The sequence below is a fragment of the Platalea leucorodia genome, assembly GCF_965183815.1.
Source record: "Platalea leucorodia genome assembly, chromosome: 9".
NCBI classification, from domain to species: domain Eukaryota; kingdom Metazoa; phylum Chordata; class Aves; order Pelecaniformes; family Threskiornithidae; genus Platalea; species Platalea leucorodia.
Genome location: NC_138831.1, coordinates 18,969,837 through 18,985,640, shown reverse-complemented (window position 1 = coordinate 18,985,640; position 15,804 = coordinate 18,969,837). Strand labels below are relative to the sequence as shown.

The window sequence follows — 15,804 nt, the reverse complement described above, 5'->3', positions numbered from 1 at the left end:
TTTTATTTCTTTGCCTCCCATACTTTGCTGTTTATATTTTCTTCTTCTTCTTCCTTTCAGTAAACAAGCAGAAAAAAATTGCAGTAGTTCAACCAGAGAAACAGTACGTATCAGGTTTCTTGCTTTTATTTTTTGTTGGGGTTTGTGTTTGGGTTTTTTTCTAATGGGTAAATCATATTGTCTTAGGTTTAGCTTTACAGAAGTGCTATACTGAGGGTTGAGAGATTCCACAATCCGTTTATCTTAATGCTGGTTGTTCCTGTTGATGTTGAAAAAGACTTCTTGCACTGCTATAGTAGGAGATACAGAAAGCATGGAATTTGTCTTTTAACAATGCTAGTGCAACTCAGCTGAATTATTGAATAGGTCAAGTCATTGAAGTTCTGGGGTTGAAATTGTTGATCTTTCATTTTTAAAAGATTGCATTATCTGTGAGCATTGAAGTGCATTTAAGAAAAACTAGTCTGATCTTAAGACTATGTTTGTAAGTTTGCGCTTGAGCCTTTTTTTAATGGCGATTAATAGGGAAAATTACTGGATTCCCTTTTGGTTGTATTCTCTTCTCAACAATGCGGTTTCTGTAATGTAAACATGCTTAGAAAATGTGGTTGCCTTAATGTGTAGCTGTGATTTTGCACCGCTGATTAGAAAATTTGGCTTTAGTGTGAGTGCTGTCATTTAGTAGATGAACTTCTAGTAATTCCTTCCCAGATTAAATTTGGCCCAGACTAGCCAAAAAGGAGAGTTCTGGTAATATCTACAATTCATCTGTAAGCTCTGTGTCATGCATATGAAACTCCTTCATGTGAGCCTGCTCAAAAATGCTCAGTAGAATGCCTGACAGTTGGTTTTATTGACTCTTACAGCTTTACAAACACCAGATCTGTCAGTAGTCCTGCCAATGTTTTCATTGCTCCTAAAATACTGAGCAGACTGTTCTTCCATGTTTTGTAATTGGAATTCTCACCAGAGCACTTGAGTCATTTTGGTTATATTTTGTTTAAAATCCATCTTTTTCAAAATGGATAAGGTAAGACTGTACACTGCCTTGTGCCATGAAATGTGAAATGAAGTTAAAAGGAGGCAGAAAATGTAAGCTGTTATCGGTAGTTTGTGTGTGGTGTGTTCATCAGCAAGGTAGCCCATATACTTCAAGCAAGGAAGGATTGTTGCTAGCTGTAGCAGTACAGTAGTCCTTTCCAAATTGAATTTGATAGTCCTTGCATGTTGTCATTGTGAAACAGGGGAGGTATAGAAAGCAGACTAATAAGGCTAGACCTGGAGAAAAAAAGAATTTAATGGTTGGGTTTTAGTAACTGAGAGGTGACTATCCTATCCATCTGTCCCTTTTCCCAATCTTCTTCTTTTTGTTTCAGAATTTTGTCTTCAAGGACAGTTCATGATGGACTAAAGAACCAGGAACTGAACTCTTCTGACTCAGGTATTGATCAGAGAGGGCAGGCTAACAAAGATAAAATCCTGTAACAGTTCAGCCGCCTCATTGTTCAGCTGCTCAACAGTCTTCTGTTAGGAGAGGGGAGAGGAGGAAAGGGATTTTCATCCCTTGATGATTTGTTGAATTTCAAAAAAGAATGAAACAAACAAAAACATACAATTACTTGTGTCCTGCAATTGATATCTGCATTAAACCTGGAAATTAGATTTTTACATCAGAACATCCCCCTTCCAGCAGAGAATATGTGGAGCCAAATGTGTATTGTGACCTATGCAGATGATTTTTTTATTGTCACCTGTTATGTTTAATAATGTTGGGAGAAACACAACAGGCGTGCTGCATCTGTGCTCTTGAGTTGTTGGATTCTAGCTTTGGGAAGCAGGTTTGTCTGTTTTTTATGATAACTTCATCATCATGATAAACAAAAGCAATTCAAACAGTAAACTGCTTTGTGTGCCAGATGGCGAAATCTAATAATTTTCTAAACTGTTGCAAGAATGAATATGATGAATAAGTACATCTGCTGGTGAAACAGTCATACAGATATATCTGTTTGGCAACAAAATGCCTCTTCTGCTGTTTTCTGTACAGTGAAATGCACATCTGAAGCTGCACTAAATGCAAGCTTGATAGAAAAGATTCGTGCTTGCTTAGCATTTTAATTGGCTTTTAATAGAATCATAATGTAAATTTTACTTCATTTATTTATCTGCCAGTTATCAACTACTGAATTTAAGATCTTTAAGTGACAGTGTTGCTCAATCAAGAAAAACTACAACACTGCTAGGGTAAAATAATTTTGTATTTATACATAAGTATCTTGCAATACATATTATACATAACTAATTTTGAGCAGCGTTGAACCGTTTAATAGGTTTAGAAAGCTTGATGTCACTTCATCAAAGGTCGCTTCATCAGTGGCTGCATCTTTTGTTTGCTGATTGAGGGAAAAGAGTCTAAAAATACAAAGCAATGTGATATTGCAGTTTAGGATAAACAGTGGAGAATAACTTTGCCAGCTCTTCCGGTGGCAGAAGTTTGGGGGGGAGATAATTACTTGACTGGAAAATTTATTCATAATTGCTGTGTAGGAAGTGCTTCTGCTACCAAAAAGTTGGGAATGTTGTCGTCTTGCCTGTTCTCACTGGTGTAATACCATGAAGCATCAGACTAGCCAGGAAGTAATGTTTCTTTTCTGATAAGTGACCAACTTTATTTCCTATAGTTTGACAATTTGCAAGTATGCGTGTGAAGTATGAAAAATATTTTGGCAACGTCGAATAACTAGTGCTGTCATTGCAAATGTGACACTGAAACTACCCCAAATTCATGTATGTCATTCAAGACTTTTTCCCCTCCTTTTTTACAGCAGGCAAAATATTACATATTGCAATAAGTCATTCTTTGCTGGAGAGGTTGTAGCATGTGATTTAAATCTTTGCTTTCTGATTTCTCAGTGGTAATTAACGGAAAGTACTGCTGCCCAAAGATCTACTTCAACCACCGGTGCTTCTCAGGGCCTTACCTTAACAAAGGCAGGATTGCAGAGCTTCCTCAGTCTGTGGGACCTGGCAACTGTGTTCTTGTTCTGAAAGAGGTGAGGTGGTTGTACATAGTGGACCTGCATACAGCAGTGCATAAAAAATGCCAGAGTGTCTCTCTAATTAGAGATGAGTAATTAATAAATTTAAGCTGATAATGAGTGGTTTTTGTATAAAATCAAGTATAAATCATGGACTGCTTTATGGATGGCTGAAAAGAGTAAAAGCCTCTCATTTATCTGAGTTACAAGCAGCCTTCTACTGCTAAACTTTATTTTAGGTTAAAACAGAGTAACCTGTAATTACCACAATCAAAGGAGTTAGTATCTTTTTATAGCTGTAATAAATGCTTCAGTTTTAATTAACAGAATTTAGCTTCAGATAATCCCAAAATTCCTTTACAGTTTGCACTGTTGATGTTAAAGCAGAGGAAATATGGATTTTCTTAGTAGAAATGGCAAACTATTTTCGGTAATTGGAAAATTAAAAGAATTCTCGGTGTTTTATAAGTTGGATATGATTTGCAAAGATCAGATGAAATTGTGGTTTTGCTTTCTAACGTGACTGAGAGAGGGGAAGAGGGAGGAAGAGATCATTCTTTAGTGCCAAAGAGCCTCTTCTTCAGAAGGTGTTTCACAGCAAAATTACAGATACTTTAATGCAATAATTATTTTTCCAAAATCTCCAAAAAGGTCATGAGGTGGTTATTATCTGACCTGAGAGGCTGAAAGTTTCCCAAGGCATAACTATATGTGCACACTTGAGCTCTCATGAAACAATCACTTTAAATGAAGGAATTGGCTCAACACCTCTGGAATTTTTACCTTCCCTACCACGTATCGTAACTGGGAGAGACCTTAAGAAAGACTTTCTGGCAGACATGCTGTAAAACAAGAGTCCAGTGGACAAGAGTCAAGTTGATTATTGACAAAGTTCCATTTTTGCATACAGAAAAGTACCCCATCCTTTCTGCAAGTTTCAGTACTCTGATGTAAGCACTCCAAAAGAGCAAGTGTGAAATTCTGTGGCACCTTCCTTTTAACCTTGAAGTTTTAACCTGCTTCACTACCTGAAAGCATGAATTATGTACAAACCCTGCTGATGTACAGATGCTGAGTGTTGGTAAAAGTTCAACCAATATGCTTAGTTGTAGTAATTTCAGTTATGACTTTTGCTCAATGTATGAATCCTAGAGTGAGTTTGGTACTTGCGTTATATTTAATACTCTTCTTTTGAACTATAGACCTCTGGACTGCTGCATTAGTAGGACTGAAGCTGCAAGTTTGTTATGTCAAGGTTCTGATGCACCCAATTTGGGAATGATTTGGAATAAGCACGTACTGAAAATAAGAAATACAATTTGAATGCACATTTTGTACTATCCCGCACTAACTTCAGGCTATTCACAACTTTGAGTTACTTTACAGCACCAGAGAAATTCTCATTTTAGTATAGTACAGGCCTTACCATGGTTCATGAAAGCGAAACAGAGGAGAGCTTAAGATTCTGCAGTGGCAAGTAGTGGGTTGGCAGGCAGCAAAATCTTGCAGCGTTTTTTGGCACATCTTCACGTGTCAAACAATCTCTAAGATAATCACTCAGATTTACCCAAGTTTATGCAAGTTTTGTGGTATTCAGCCCCGGAGTTTAATTTAGTGACATGTAATTCAAGGGCACTCACTTGGAAATTGCTAGATACACTCGTGATCCTGCAGCCAAATTCTGAAGGTTTGGCAAGGCCCAAAGTGTCGACTGCTCTCAGTTTTCATTTTGGCAGTATCGGGAGGGAGGTATCTGTCATCCTGCTGTGAATGAGTGCTTTGATGCTAGATAATTTGGATGAATAGAAGTAATTTCCTATTGTACTCTGGCACTTTAAAACAGATTTCTTGTACAAATAACTTAAATGTATTTTCTCTTCTTCCCTCCCTCACTGTAGGTTCTCACTTTATTGATCAATGCAGCTTACAAACCTAGCCGTGTCCTGCGAGAGCTACAGTTGGAAGAAGAGGCTGCATGGCATGGGCATGGAGAGACCCTAAAAGCCAAGTAAATTCTTGTCCTGTTCCCCACTTAGTTGATCCCAATAGCAATGTTCTCCGCAGTCTATGCTTTAATTTCTCACATTTCAGAGAAGGAAAAATTGCTTATAGCATATCGCGATGCTGATAGCCATTAAATTTCCAAATCTTTATAAACTTCTTTATGAATGCCTGGTGAAGTGCGTCTGATTTTAATGCTCCTTAATATGCTAAGTGTTCTCTGCTACTGGCATGTAAGCAGCTAGTGGTGAAGTAAAAATGGTGTGGTACTGGTACAACATAGCATATATACTGGCAGACCTGAGGTTTAAGCTAATTTAATTCGCCTGAAGATAATTGTCAGTATTTTAAAGCAGAAGCACATACTGCTTAGGAAGCTTCTTGGACTTCCATGGCATTTCCACACAAATTTCTCAGTGGAAGAAGGTTCCTCTGAAATTAAGCTATAGCAGTGCTCTGAAATGGCCTGGCATAGAAGTCTTTCTACAACAGCCTAAAGCACTCCTTAGTTTTCCTGCTGAGCTTTTTGGGTTGGAGCTTCTTTGCAAGATTATTTTGTGGTTAGGAAAAAAGCAGTGATCATATTTACATATATTTGATAAACCCAGACATTCCTTTATAGTCTAGTGATGGTCTTGTAATTAGGTCACTGTGTTTGTGTACTAGAGATTAGATTTTCCCAGTGTGCCACAGCACACTTTCCTACAGTTTTGAACATGTCAGTAATTGTTTTGTTGGATCAGTTTCATGTGTAAAAAGACACCTTTCCATGTATTGAAGGATTGCTCTGGATTTGGACAATAGGAAGATCATACGAAAGGTTAATGTAAATAGAACATGTAGCTGAAGAATAGCGAAAAGAAATTTTGTTTGGTTTCACTGAAGTTGCTGTGTGCTTTCTTTTGCCACAGCAGTGACACCAGGGATATCTGGACTATGATGATATAGCTCTTTTTTTCAGTGCATTAACTAGATACTTGCAGGCCTGAGACATCCCTAATAGATATCAGCACGTGCCAGTAGCTGTGCTGGGAGAACAAAGCAGAAATGATGAATGACTCTGGCAGATATTTTACAGTGCAGCTCTGTCAGTGTCATGACAAGGCTGATGAACAAAAAGAAATCTTTTCTTAATTTAAATCAAACAGGAGCAATATCTGGAGTCATGGCAAGTGACTGTCCTGACGAATTGTTTAGCAGTTAGATGAAGGCTGATTGGAAATGTGACAGTAGTTTATTTGTTTGCCATTTGTTTGCCATAGTATGTGCGTAGAATAGCTCACTAGAAGCTGTCTGCTGTTACCTTTATTAGCTGAATTTGTGTGCTCCATCTTGGTTTTGGGGACCAGCTATCTACATCACAGTGGACACTTCTGCAGTCCCATAAAAAAAAAGAAAGAACAAACCATCTATGAACAAAAACAAAACATGTAAACTCTGGGATAGCCCTCTCAGATGGTATTTTATAGTCGCTGCCAGGGCAGTGTTCCTGTGTTTGGTACTGCAGGCATCTCTGGTACTGGCTTTGTATCTTTGGTTGAGGATCTTTCATAAGAGACAGGACTACCTGTTTCCTGGACTTTTCAGTCCATAAAGTTGCTCATTGCTCAGGTTTTCCCTGAGTTTGATCTCAACGCAATATTCTTGTACACCTTTCAATGAAGTACTTTTATACTGGTAATTAGAGGATTCCTGAATTATGATGATATTTTCAATGCTAGGTACAAAGGGAAGAGCTACCGTGCAACCGTGGAAGTTGTGAGGACAGCAGATCGGGTGGCAGATTTCTGTAGAAAAACATGCATCAAGCTGGAATGTTGTCCAAACCTCTTCGGCCCTCAGATGGTGCTGGATAAGTGTTCAGAGAACTGCTCTGTCCTGACAAAGACTAAATACAGTGAGTAGGCCACTGATCTCAAACCGAGGTGGGGCTTGGGGTGCTATATTTTAGTTTTCTTCTAGCTTTGGCTCCAGAAGAAATCCAAAATACATTGCTTTGGTTACGCAAGGAGCAGCTCAAGCGCTACATACACAGGCCTACAGAATATTCACGTGCCAGTGTGTAGAGGAGAAAAAATTAATTCTATATTAAGTGCAGGAACCATGGCTTAACTTTTTGTTGTGTGCTTAAAGCTTTATCTTCTTAAGACAACTTTTGGGACAAGAATTGACTAATATTGTAATTTAAGTGGCATTGTAATTGCTTTTACCAATTTGTTGTGGAACAAAATAAAACACCTACCAGTTCTTCTCTTAGCTTTTAGGTGTTTTAGGGTTTTTTTAAACTAACTTTAACTATTTGACATTGTGAGAACAAACAGTGCATTGAGGCCACATTTAAAAACTACAGAGCATCACAAAAAGTGCCATTAAATTGGACCAAGTCTGTGGCTGATGATTTTTGTATAAAATCTGATCAATTGGGGCTTAGAGATAGAGGAAGTAAATCTTCATAGGGCAAGTAAAATTGATTAGTAACTCTTCTTCCTAAAACCAAATTGAAGAGGAAAATAGAGGCATACTCGTTTTGAAGTTTTGCAGAATTGGGATTTCTGTTGGGAAATGTCCTTCTGATTTTCCAGTCCTGATGATTTACAAACTTAACTAGTGACATTGAAGGTGCATTTCAACATGGTGCTCCTTTCTTCTGTCCTGGTAGCACACTATTATGGAAAGCGGAAAAACAAGCGGATAGGTAGGCCTCCGGGTGGCCACAGTAACCTGGAAGTAGCCATGAAGAAACCAAATAAAAGACGGAAGAGACGAAAACATTTTTTTGTTCATAAGAAAAAACGTTCTTCTGCTTCAGTGGATAACACTCCAGCTGGATCTCCCCAGGTATGAGACTGCCAACAACTTTCATAGATAACGGTATGCGAGCTTCAACCAGCTACATTTGAAACAACAGACTGTTAGTTTCTTGTAACCTCAGGTTACAGCTGACAAATAGGGGGCAATTGTAGCTTTTGTCCTAAACTTCCCATTTTTTCTATTTCATCACTTTTTTTTCCCCCCCCTACCTCTTCAGGGCAGTGGGGGAGAAGAGGAGGATGACCCAGACGAGGTAGATGAAGAATCTCTGACTGAGGATAGTACCTCAGAGCACCAAGATGAATTGCTTGAGGAATCAGAGGTATCAGAGAAGAAATCACTGTCATCCTCTCCTACACAGAGTGAACTGTCTCATTCCCTGGCTCAGGACCGAGACAAGCGGAAGAGAAAGCTCAGGACTTTTTCTTTTTCTGATGATGAAAATAAACCACCTTCGCCAAAGGTAACTTCAAACGTAGATGTGTGTTCTGGCTTGCTCACTGTTGAGTAAGCACGAATATCTTGGGAGTATTAACATGTGTTCTCATAAAATACTCTGTTACCTCATAAAGGGCATTGTGAGGACACTACAGAATAATTAAAAATCATTATTTTTATTACAGTCATATTACAGGACTGTAATAATGATTAAACAGAAAGCTGTAGACAGAACAGTGAACTTTCCATTTCCCAGCTGTTAGCACTCCTCTTGGCTCAACCTGAGCAATGATGCGGTGTCGACCAAATCCTGATTTTAGATCCCTGCTTACTGGCTATAACGATGTTATAGCCTCCACCCTCAGCACAATGCTATTCTGCACATCTCTGCTAACCAAGAAACCTCTACAATTTGAGCTCTCATTAGAGATTTATTTGGCAGCTGAATGTTTGAGCGTGGGGAAGCAGAGGAGAGTGTTGGTCCATTGCATATGTAATATCTTGGGAATTCTTCTTGTGCTGGGTGGCTTGTCTAGGACATAAAGATGGAAGTTGCTGAAAAGCTGCAGCTGGACAGTAACCCTCTGGAATGGAGCGTGGCTGACGTTGTACGATTCCTCAAATCCACTGACTGTGCACCACTGGCGAGAATTTTCCTTGATCAGGTATGATTTTCTGTCTGTTAAAATGTTGAATCTGTTACTTTTCTTCTTACCCTCTGATGAATCACAAAAAGAAAATAGTTTAAATTTTGTAATAGGGTTTTGAGGAAACAAATGCATGCACAACCTTCTGCAATTTGGGAGAGAAGGGTTAATGGAATGGCCAGTATTTTTCAGGTTTCTGAGTACTCAGTGGAGGGCATTTTGGTCTGTGGGGCATCCGAATCCCAAAACTATAGAGATGCCTACAACCAAGTAGTATGAAGGCAGGAGCCTGTTTTCTAGGAGATACAGTTTTGCTACTTGTGTTGACTTTGCCAAATGATAAATGTTTTCCATTCTGCAGACTAACTGCAAGTATGACAACGTTGTACAGCTGCACAACAAACGAACATTTTTGTGTTGAAGTATGACAACTGGAGTACAAACATGAGTCAAGTTAACGTTGTTCTTGCATCTTGGTTAAAATTTGCCATAAAAAAACATTATATATCAAAACTGTAGTACTGGAACTGGTGATAAGTATGGTTTATGACAGATGTTCCAGAAGATGTACTTTTCCTTGTAGAACCTCTGTTTCTCTAGAAAGATGCAGAGGTTAGATAAAGTGACTTTCTGCATTGAATTTTCTTGGTTTCTGTTACTATATTTATTTTTAAAAAATAGCATCTCATGAGGTTCTGTCCCTTTGCCAGTGAATTTGAGCTGACGTTATAAGTAAGGAGTTAATTTGTTGTGAGAAAGATTTTTGGGTTTTTAAGGCCTGTAGTAGCATGAAAGAAACATTTAATTCACAAACGGTCATGAATCTGAAATACAGCAAGTCAAAGCTGAAGGAGCAGGGAAAATAAAAATGCAAAGTCACTATGGAGTTTTTGTCTTCTGACAGGAAATCGATGGCCAGGCACTGCTGCTGCTGACCCTGCCCACCGTTCAGGAGTGTATGGACTTGAAGCTTGGGCCAGCTATTAAACTTTGCCATCACATTGAGAGGGTCAAACTTGCCTTTTACCAGCAGTTCGCTAACTGAGGAGCAGCCAAGTTGAAATGGACCTTTGAAGCACAACTACAAAAACATGCTCCTTTCTCTCTAGCAAGGAAAGCCAAATGAAGTTAAACTGGGGCCCCGGTGACCTAAGAGCATCTGTCATCCTCAGTTTTTCACTTTGACAAAAGGAAGACAACATCTGGAGCAAAATGCCAATGCAAACACAGGGGCTACTCTACCAGCTGCCAGCTCGGGAACACAATAGTCTCTTGCTCTATGGTTCCCTTTTTTTAATGTATTTTTTAATGATAACAGAAAAGTCTCCTCTGGTGGGAAATGACATTTCAGTAGTTCTGTTGGCACGGAACTTTAAAAGGAGAAACAGATCCTGTTTACGTTAGCATGTAGGCTGCCAGAAATAACCTTTCTCTGTTCCTGATGATTCACAGAATCCCCTTCCCTCCCTGTGGACAAACACTTGCTTTACCACAGCACTGGCTTTGGAATGTGCTCTTTGCACATTCGTGTGTTAATGTTGAGGTTTTTAATGAATTTGTTCATTGTTAGGACAACAATGTGGCCACAGGGTTCTGAATGTACAGTATAGCAAGAGTGTGGTTCCTTTTGGGTTTTATTTGTTTATTTTGGTTTTTTGTTTCATTGTTGTTGGGTTTTTGTTTTGTTTTGTTTTTACTACCTCTGTAGCCTGAACAGTAGAAGTGATGAACTAAAAAGGGAGGGAACTACTACTTCTGGACAAATCATCTGTAGCTGCACAGCAGTCTCTCTTCTGTAGGCACGTCAGGAGTACAAACAAGTATCAGCATACAGAGCTTCTGTTCCAAAGCTTTAGCTGAAACCTGTGTAAGCTTAACCTGGATGTTACCTTTTTCTCAGACGTCAGAAAGCTTAATTATTTTGCACTTCTCTTACAGACGGGCTGTAGGAAAAAAGGAAGTAAAGAGAAAGTGCCTCTGCGTTTTCTGTATTTTGGTTGTCAGATAACTTTTTTTTTTTTTTTTTTTAATGGTGTGAAGTTATTTCCTTTTTCTTACAGCAAACAATTGGGCCATATACACAGAGCCTGTCAGCAGACTTTTGCTTTGCTACCTGAACATCTTTTTAGAGAATAAACTAAGAAAACTGCAATCAATAGAGGACTGCAACTTAGTTCTGCCAGTGTTTGCATACTGGAAACTATCTTATGAGCATGACTTTGTATTTTTAACTATTTACAGCTGCTTAGCATCGGACTTGATGAAAATGTAGGGGGTTGGGAAGGAGCTTGTGTGGTTTTTTAGAGAAAAGGAAAAGGACCAGAGGGACATCTAGTTCCATCAGTAGACCCACATCAGGATGAACTGCTGATTTTAATCTTCCAGGGTAATAAAACCCAATCAGCCACTTGCTGTAGACCTGTGCTTTACACTTTAAGTAACAGGGCTTACCTTACTTTCCATTAAAGATGTGGAAAACTTGCGTCAGGCTAAAGATCTGCATCAAATAAGCATTAGGTTTCAGATGGCTTGCATTCATTCACTCTGCCTGTTCTCGGAGTATTTGGAGAAGCACAGGCAGGAGCTTTGTGTATGCAGCCCTGGTCCTTTATCTCCTATTCAAATACATTTTTGAAGAAAGCCCCTAGCATACTAAGGCATTTGAGGCAGGAAGGTGCTCACTGCAGGAATTTGTTTAGGAAAGATGCATTTGCTGGTTTCTGATAAACAGTGGTTACTCTGGTCAAACAGATTGACTCAAGCGTCTTTTAGGCCTAATGTGATCGGTTATTCTGATGCTGTGAGCTGTAGGATTCAGCAAGGAGGTCATCTGTAAACTAAGAGCTGAGCTTGCACAATCTATGTGTCTGTATCTGCCACATAGGTGCTGAGGGGGAGCTACCTCCAATGAAAACTGTTTAGAGTAAGCAAAGCAAAATAACTGGGATTTGTTTATTTTGCCCCTTAGAATAACTGCCTAGTCAAGGCAGAACTGTTTACAGAAGTGCTAAAATCAGATTTTTTTTTTTCCATTCCAGAATCAAAATGTAAATGTCCGACAGACTGTTTACTATCTGAGTATTCTTGAGGGAGGGAGGGCAGTGTGTAGCTAGGGCAATTTTTTCTCCCAAGTTGTAAGCAGAGTCTGAAAACAATTAAATTTAAATCCAAGTGCCCCTTCTTCTTCCTCACACCAGATACATGGCCAATAAATGGATGTTTTGGCTCTTCATGTTGTGTTTAGGTCATCCACCTGTACTCCATTCCCTTAGGACAAGCTCAGTGATAAGCCATTAGGCCTGAAAAAATTTTTGAAAAAAAATTGCTGCTTTGCTCTCAGCGTCTTGTCTTGAGAAATTTGACCAGCAGAGAACTTCTGGGCTGGAAGATGATGCTTTTGGATCATGTTTGTCATTCAAGGTTTCCAGAATTCTGTTGCACTGATGCCCAGCAGAATTGACCTGCGTAGTGAAGAGATGTTGCTTCCACCTTTCCCCATGGACAGATAGATGTCTTTTTAAGTAGTTGTCAGAAGAGAACAGAGCTTAAAGGGTAGTTTAGTGAACCTGTTAACATGGCACCTAGGGTTTTAAATACAAATGTCATACTTCTTTTTCTCAGTAAATAACGCAGTCAGCAGTTTCAGAGGTTAGTGGGATACTTACTGGTCACCTTTGGCATGTTTTATAGGCTGGATTTTTCTGCCTTGTTTTGGGAGGCACTGACAGTCTGGTCCCAATGGGATCTATTTTTGTTGAGATTTTCAAAAGGGATGTTTTCATTATTTGTGAAATGTTTTTATGCTGCACACGGGTACTGTACACTCCGTTTCCTGGAAAAAATGCACTCTGTTTTATTGCTGGATTTAAAAGGGATAATTGGGGCTTTATCTTGATGGATGGTGTTTCTACTTGGCTCTGTTTCAAGTTCCTCTTTCGCTATGCGTGGCAGAACACACAACTGCACTTACATTTGTTCATCTTACTGCAACATGACTTGAAATCGGCTCACGTGCTGCTTTAGTTGCTCTGTTTCTTCAAAACTGGATTTTGGGTAGCCGATGACTGAATCTTGGCTTTGGGTGATACCGATGTTTCACCAGCAGGAGTTGCTGGGACTGCAGTAATTTAGGCTTCAGGGATTTGTGCTGTCCTCTACTGCATCCATTCACCGTAAGATATGATAAAACTGGAGTCCAGGAGAAAGGCAGCGGTGTCTTGCACAGATGTCTTCAGTACAAGAAAAAGAGCCCTCCATTGGGCCTCGTGTACTGTTTATGTGGATGGTAAAAGGAGATTTCCCTTGGCTGACCCATTGAGGGCTTGAATTCTTGCTCGTCTTATCTTCGTATGCATTGTACAGTCTTGGTTTTTGCATATCATAGTTTTAGAAACCTGGTGGTGCCTCCATATGGCACTCATACCATGCTAAGCTTAGCATTGTTAGGCAGAAAGATTTTGTTGAGTTACTATAGCGTGCTTTCTGCACCAACACAAGGAGTCCATAATAGAGAATTATTTGACCTCCAAAAATGTCATGGAAGGTTAATGTGGCAGAATTATCCCCCAAAGCACGTGCAGCTTGCAGTCCATCCTAAACCAAAAGCAGTCCTTCTAGAAGAGGAGAGGCACAGCACTGATCTTGGTGAATGAAGACTACTTTTTTCTAACGCTAAACATTTCTGAAAGTTGCTCTTTGAGGAATGAAATAAAAGGCAGATTCATTTGTGTGTTGTATAGAATTCCAGGAGTGTTTCCAGTCTCCTGGGAATAACGGAAACAGTACATACAGACTTCGGGAGTGGTCGTTAAGATTACTTTCTCTTGTCACAACTTTCAGCAGTATTTTGTTGTTTTTTTAGGATTTGCTAGTGTTTATTCTTGATTCCAATGATGCTTTAAAGGAGGGAAGGAGTATTTAGCTGCTAGGTCCACAGAAGTGTAAATATATTTACAGTTGATTGGACTGAGCACTCCATTCTTCTGTGTAAAGTACAAAGACTTGGTACGTTGTTAGCAAAAGGCAAAGTGGCTTGCGAGATTTTTGAATGTAATGCAATAGGCTTCAAAACTATCAAGCTGAAATTGGAGACTGGATACCTTTGGACCAAATCTATTGTTAGAGGAGAAGTTACTAGATGAAGTAGCCTTACCAGAAAGCCAAAAATACAATGATCCTATACAAAGCTACTCCTTAACCAGTCCTGTCACATAGTGGCAGACTGGTTACTGCCTACTGTGAGCTCAAATTACCTAAAAGTAACTAAGCACAAAGACATAGGCTCTGTCAGGAGACTTCAAATGTTGGCTGAGGCTCCTTTTTGAAGGGATTGTGTGCTGAACCCACATTTCAGAGTGCTGCCAACCTTCCCCAGACATGCATGTAGCCTTGTTTTCAAAGGCAGCCTTTTGGGTGAAGGATTAGAACGGGACTTGGGAACACCAGATACAACAAGCCTCTTTTATTGTTATGTGTTTTTCTAAAAATAATAATCTGTATGAAATATAGCAAAAATGAGTTAAGGTTAGTGACACTTTGTCTCCATGGTCATTTCTAGCTTCTTCAACGTCACATCTGTTGTTCTGAAATGTACCAGACATATGAATGGACTTTTTGATGAGAAGACAAAGTTATTCTGTTAGGTGCAAAGCCAGCAGTGTTTGGCTTAGCTTTAAGCCATGGAAGCGAGCAGGTCTTGCGCTGACAAAATTCAGAGGCGGTATGTCTAACTGACTTAGCACAAACATGGGCACAGCCTGTGGAAGTCCTCTAGCCTTGCACAGTTCAAGAGGAACAGGCCTTCTGCTTGAGACACGGGGACGGCTCGCTCACGTAGTGTGAATGAACAGTGAGGTCCGGGCACAAATGAATTCTTGCCCACTCTGGAAGTTGTTGAGCACCAGTTTCCAAGAAACCTCGTGGAAAAAAAAAATCTGGAGGTGTCATGTTTCTCCTCTCCTCTTTCATTTTTTTTTTTTTTATTTCTGTTTAAAATAAATTTTAAATAATCTTTGTAGACAATCAGAGGTCTTCTAGGAGATTCTACCCTGAAGGGTACCTGCTCTCCACCATGGGCCTCTTTCTTATACTAACTCATTGGAACTGATGCACTTTTCCTGTATTTTGCCTTTTTTAATTAGCTGCTTGTTCTTAAACAAAGATTTAAATGCATATTGTGTTGTGTCCCTTCTGCTTGTTGTTTTATCTTTCTTTAACTTTTAAAAATATATATATATGCAGTGAGACTGAAGTACTACATGGAAGAGAAACATGCACAAGAAAATATGCCTATTAAGTCCCACCATTGTTTGAGCAGGTGTAACAATTTAATCAGAGGATTTTTTAAAAAATATTTTGGATGGATATTTTGCTTGTTTTGTCTGTAAATAGTGTACATAAGTTTGTGGTATATGACAGTTTTAAGTGGTTGTAAGAAAATTAAAAATTATACTTAAACTGTTACTGATGGCTTTGGTGTTAATATAATGATAAATACTGCTGTTTACCATGAGCAATTTTCCATCTTATAAAAGTGTGGGGAAAACGGTATAGCATGTTCCACTACTTGCATAAAAGGTAAATGCAGACCACGTAAATTACACTTGCACGAGCTGCATGTTAAGAGCTCGATTGCGTTGTATCCAGTTCCCTCAAATGCAGGAATCCTGTTTCTCTAAGCCGCCTTCTAAGGTAAGCGATCTTGTTTAAGCTGAGGACAGAACCTACGAATCAGAGTAGTTTTCTTTTATTGCTTTCTTTGAACCTAAGGATCTGCTTGGTTCAATCCGAAGCAAACCTTGCAGATGCTGATGCTGCTCCTTCTGGATGGTTTTGTAAAGGTTTACACTAGCCCATCAAGTCAAAATTTT

General features: G+C 39.2%; 1 protein-coding gene across 1 annotated transcript in view; it reads left to right on the top strand.

The window, feature by feature from the left end:
• Window positions 1–9,980, top strand: part of SFMBT1 (Scm like with four mbt domains 1) — a gene marked incomplete at both ends in the record, with an annotated part of 33,394 nt that extends 23,414 nt beyond the window's left edge. Inside the window, 9 exons of the mRNA XM_082321439.1 lie at window positions 61–103; window positions 1,377–1,441; window positions 2,914–3,053; window positions 4,937–5,046; window positions 6,761–6,936; window positions 7,699–7,877; window positions 8,068–8,313; window positions 8,825–8,953; window positions 9,840–9,980. Coding sequence (XP_082177565.1) covers window positions 61–103; window positions 1,377–1,441; window positions 2,914–3,053; window positions 4,937–5,046; window positions 6,761–6,936; window positions 7,699–7,877; window positions 8,068–8,313; window positions 8,825–8,953; window positions 9,840–9,980 — 1,229 coding nt within the window. The remainder of the gene's footprint in view (window positions 1–60; window positions 104–1,376; window positions 1,442–2,913; window positions 3,054–4,936; window positions 5,047–6,760; window positions 6,937–7,698; window positions 7,878–8,067; window positions 8,314–8,824; window positions 8,954–9,839) is intronic.
• Window positions 9,981–15,804: the final 5,824 nt, after the last annotated feature.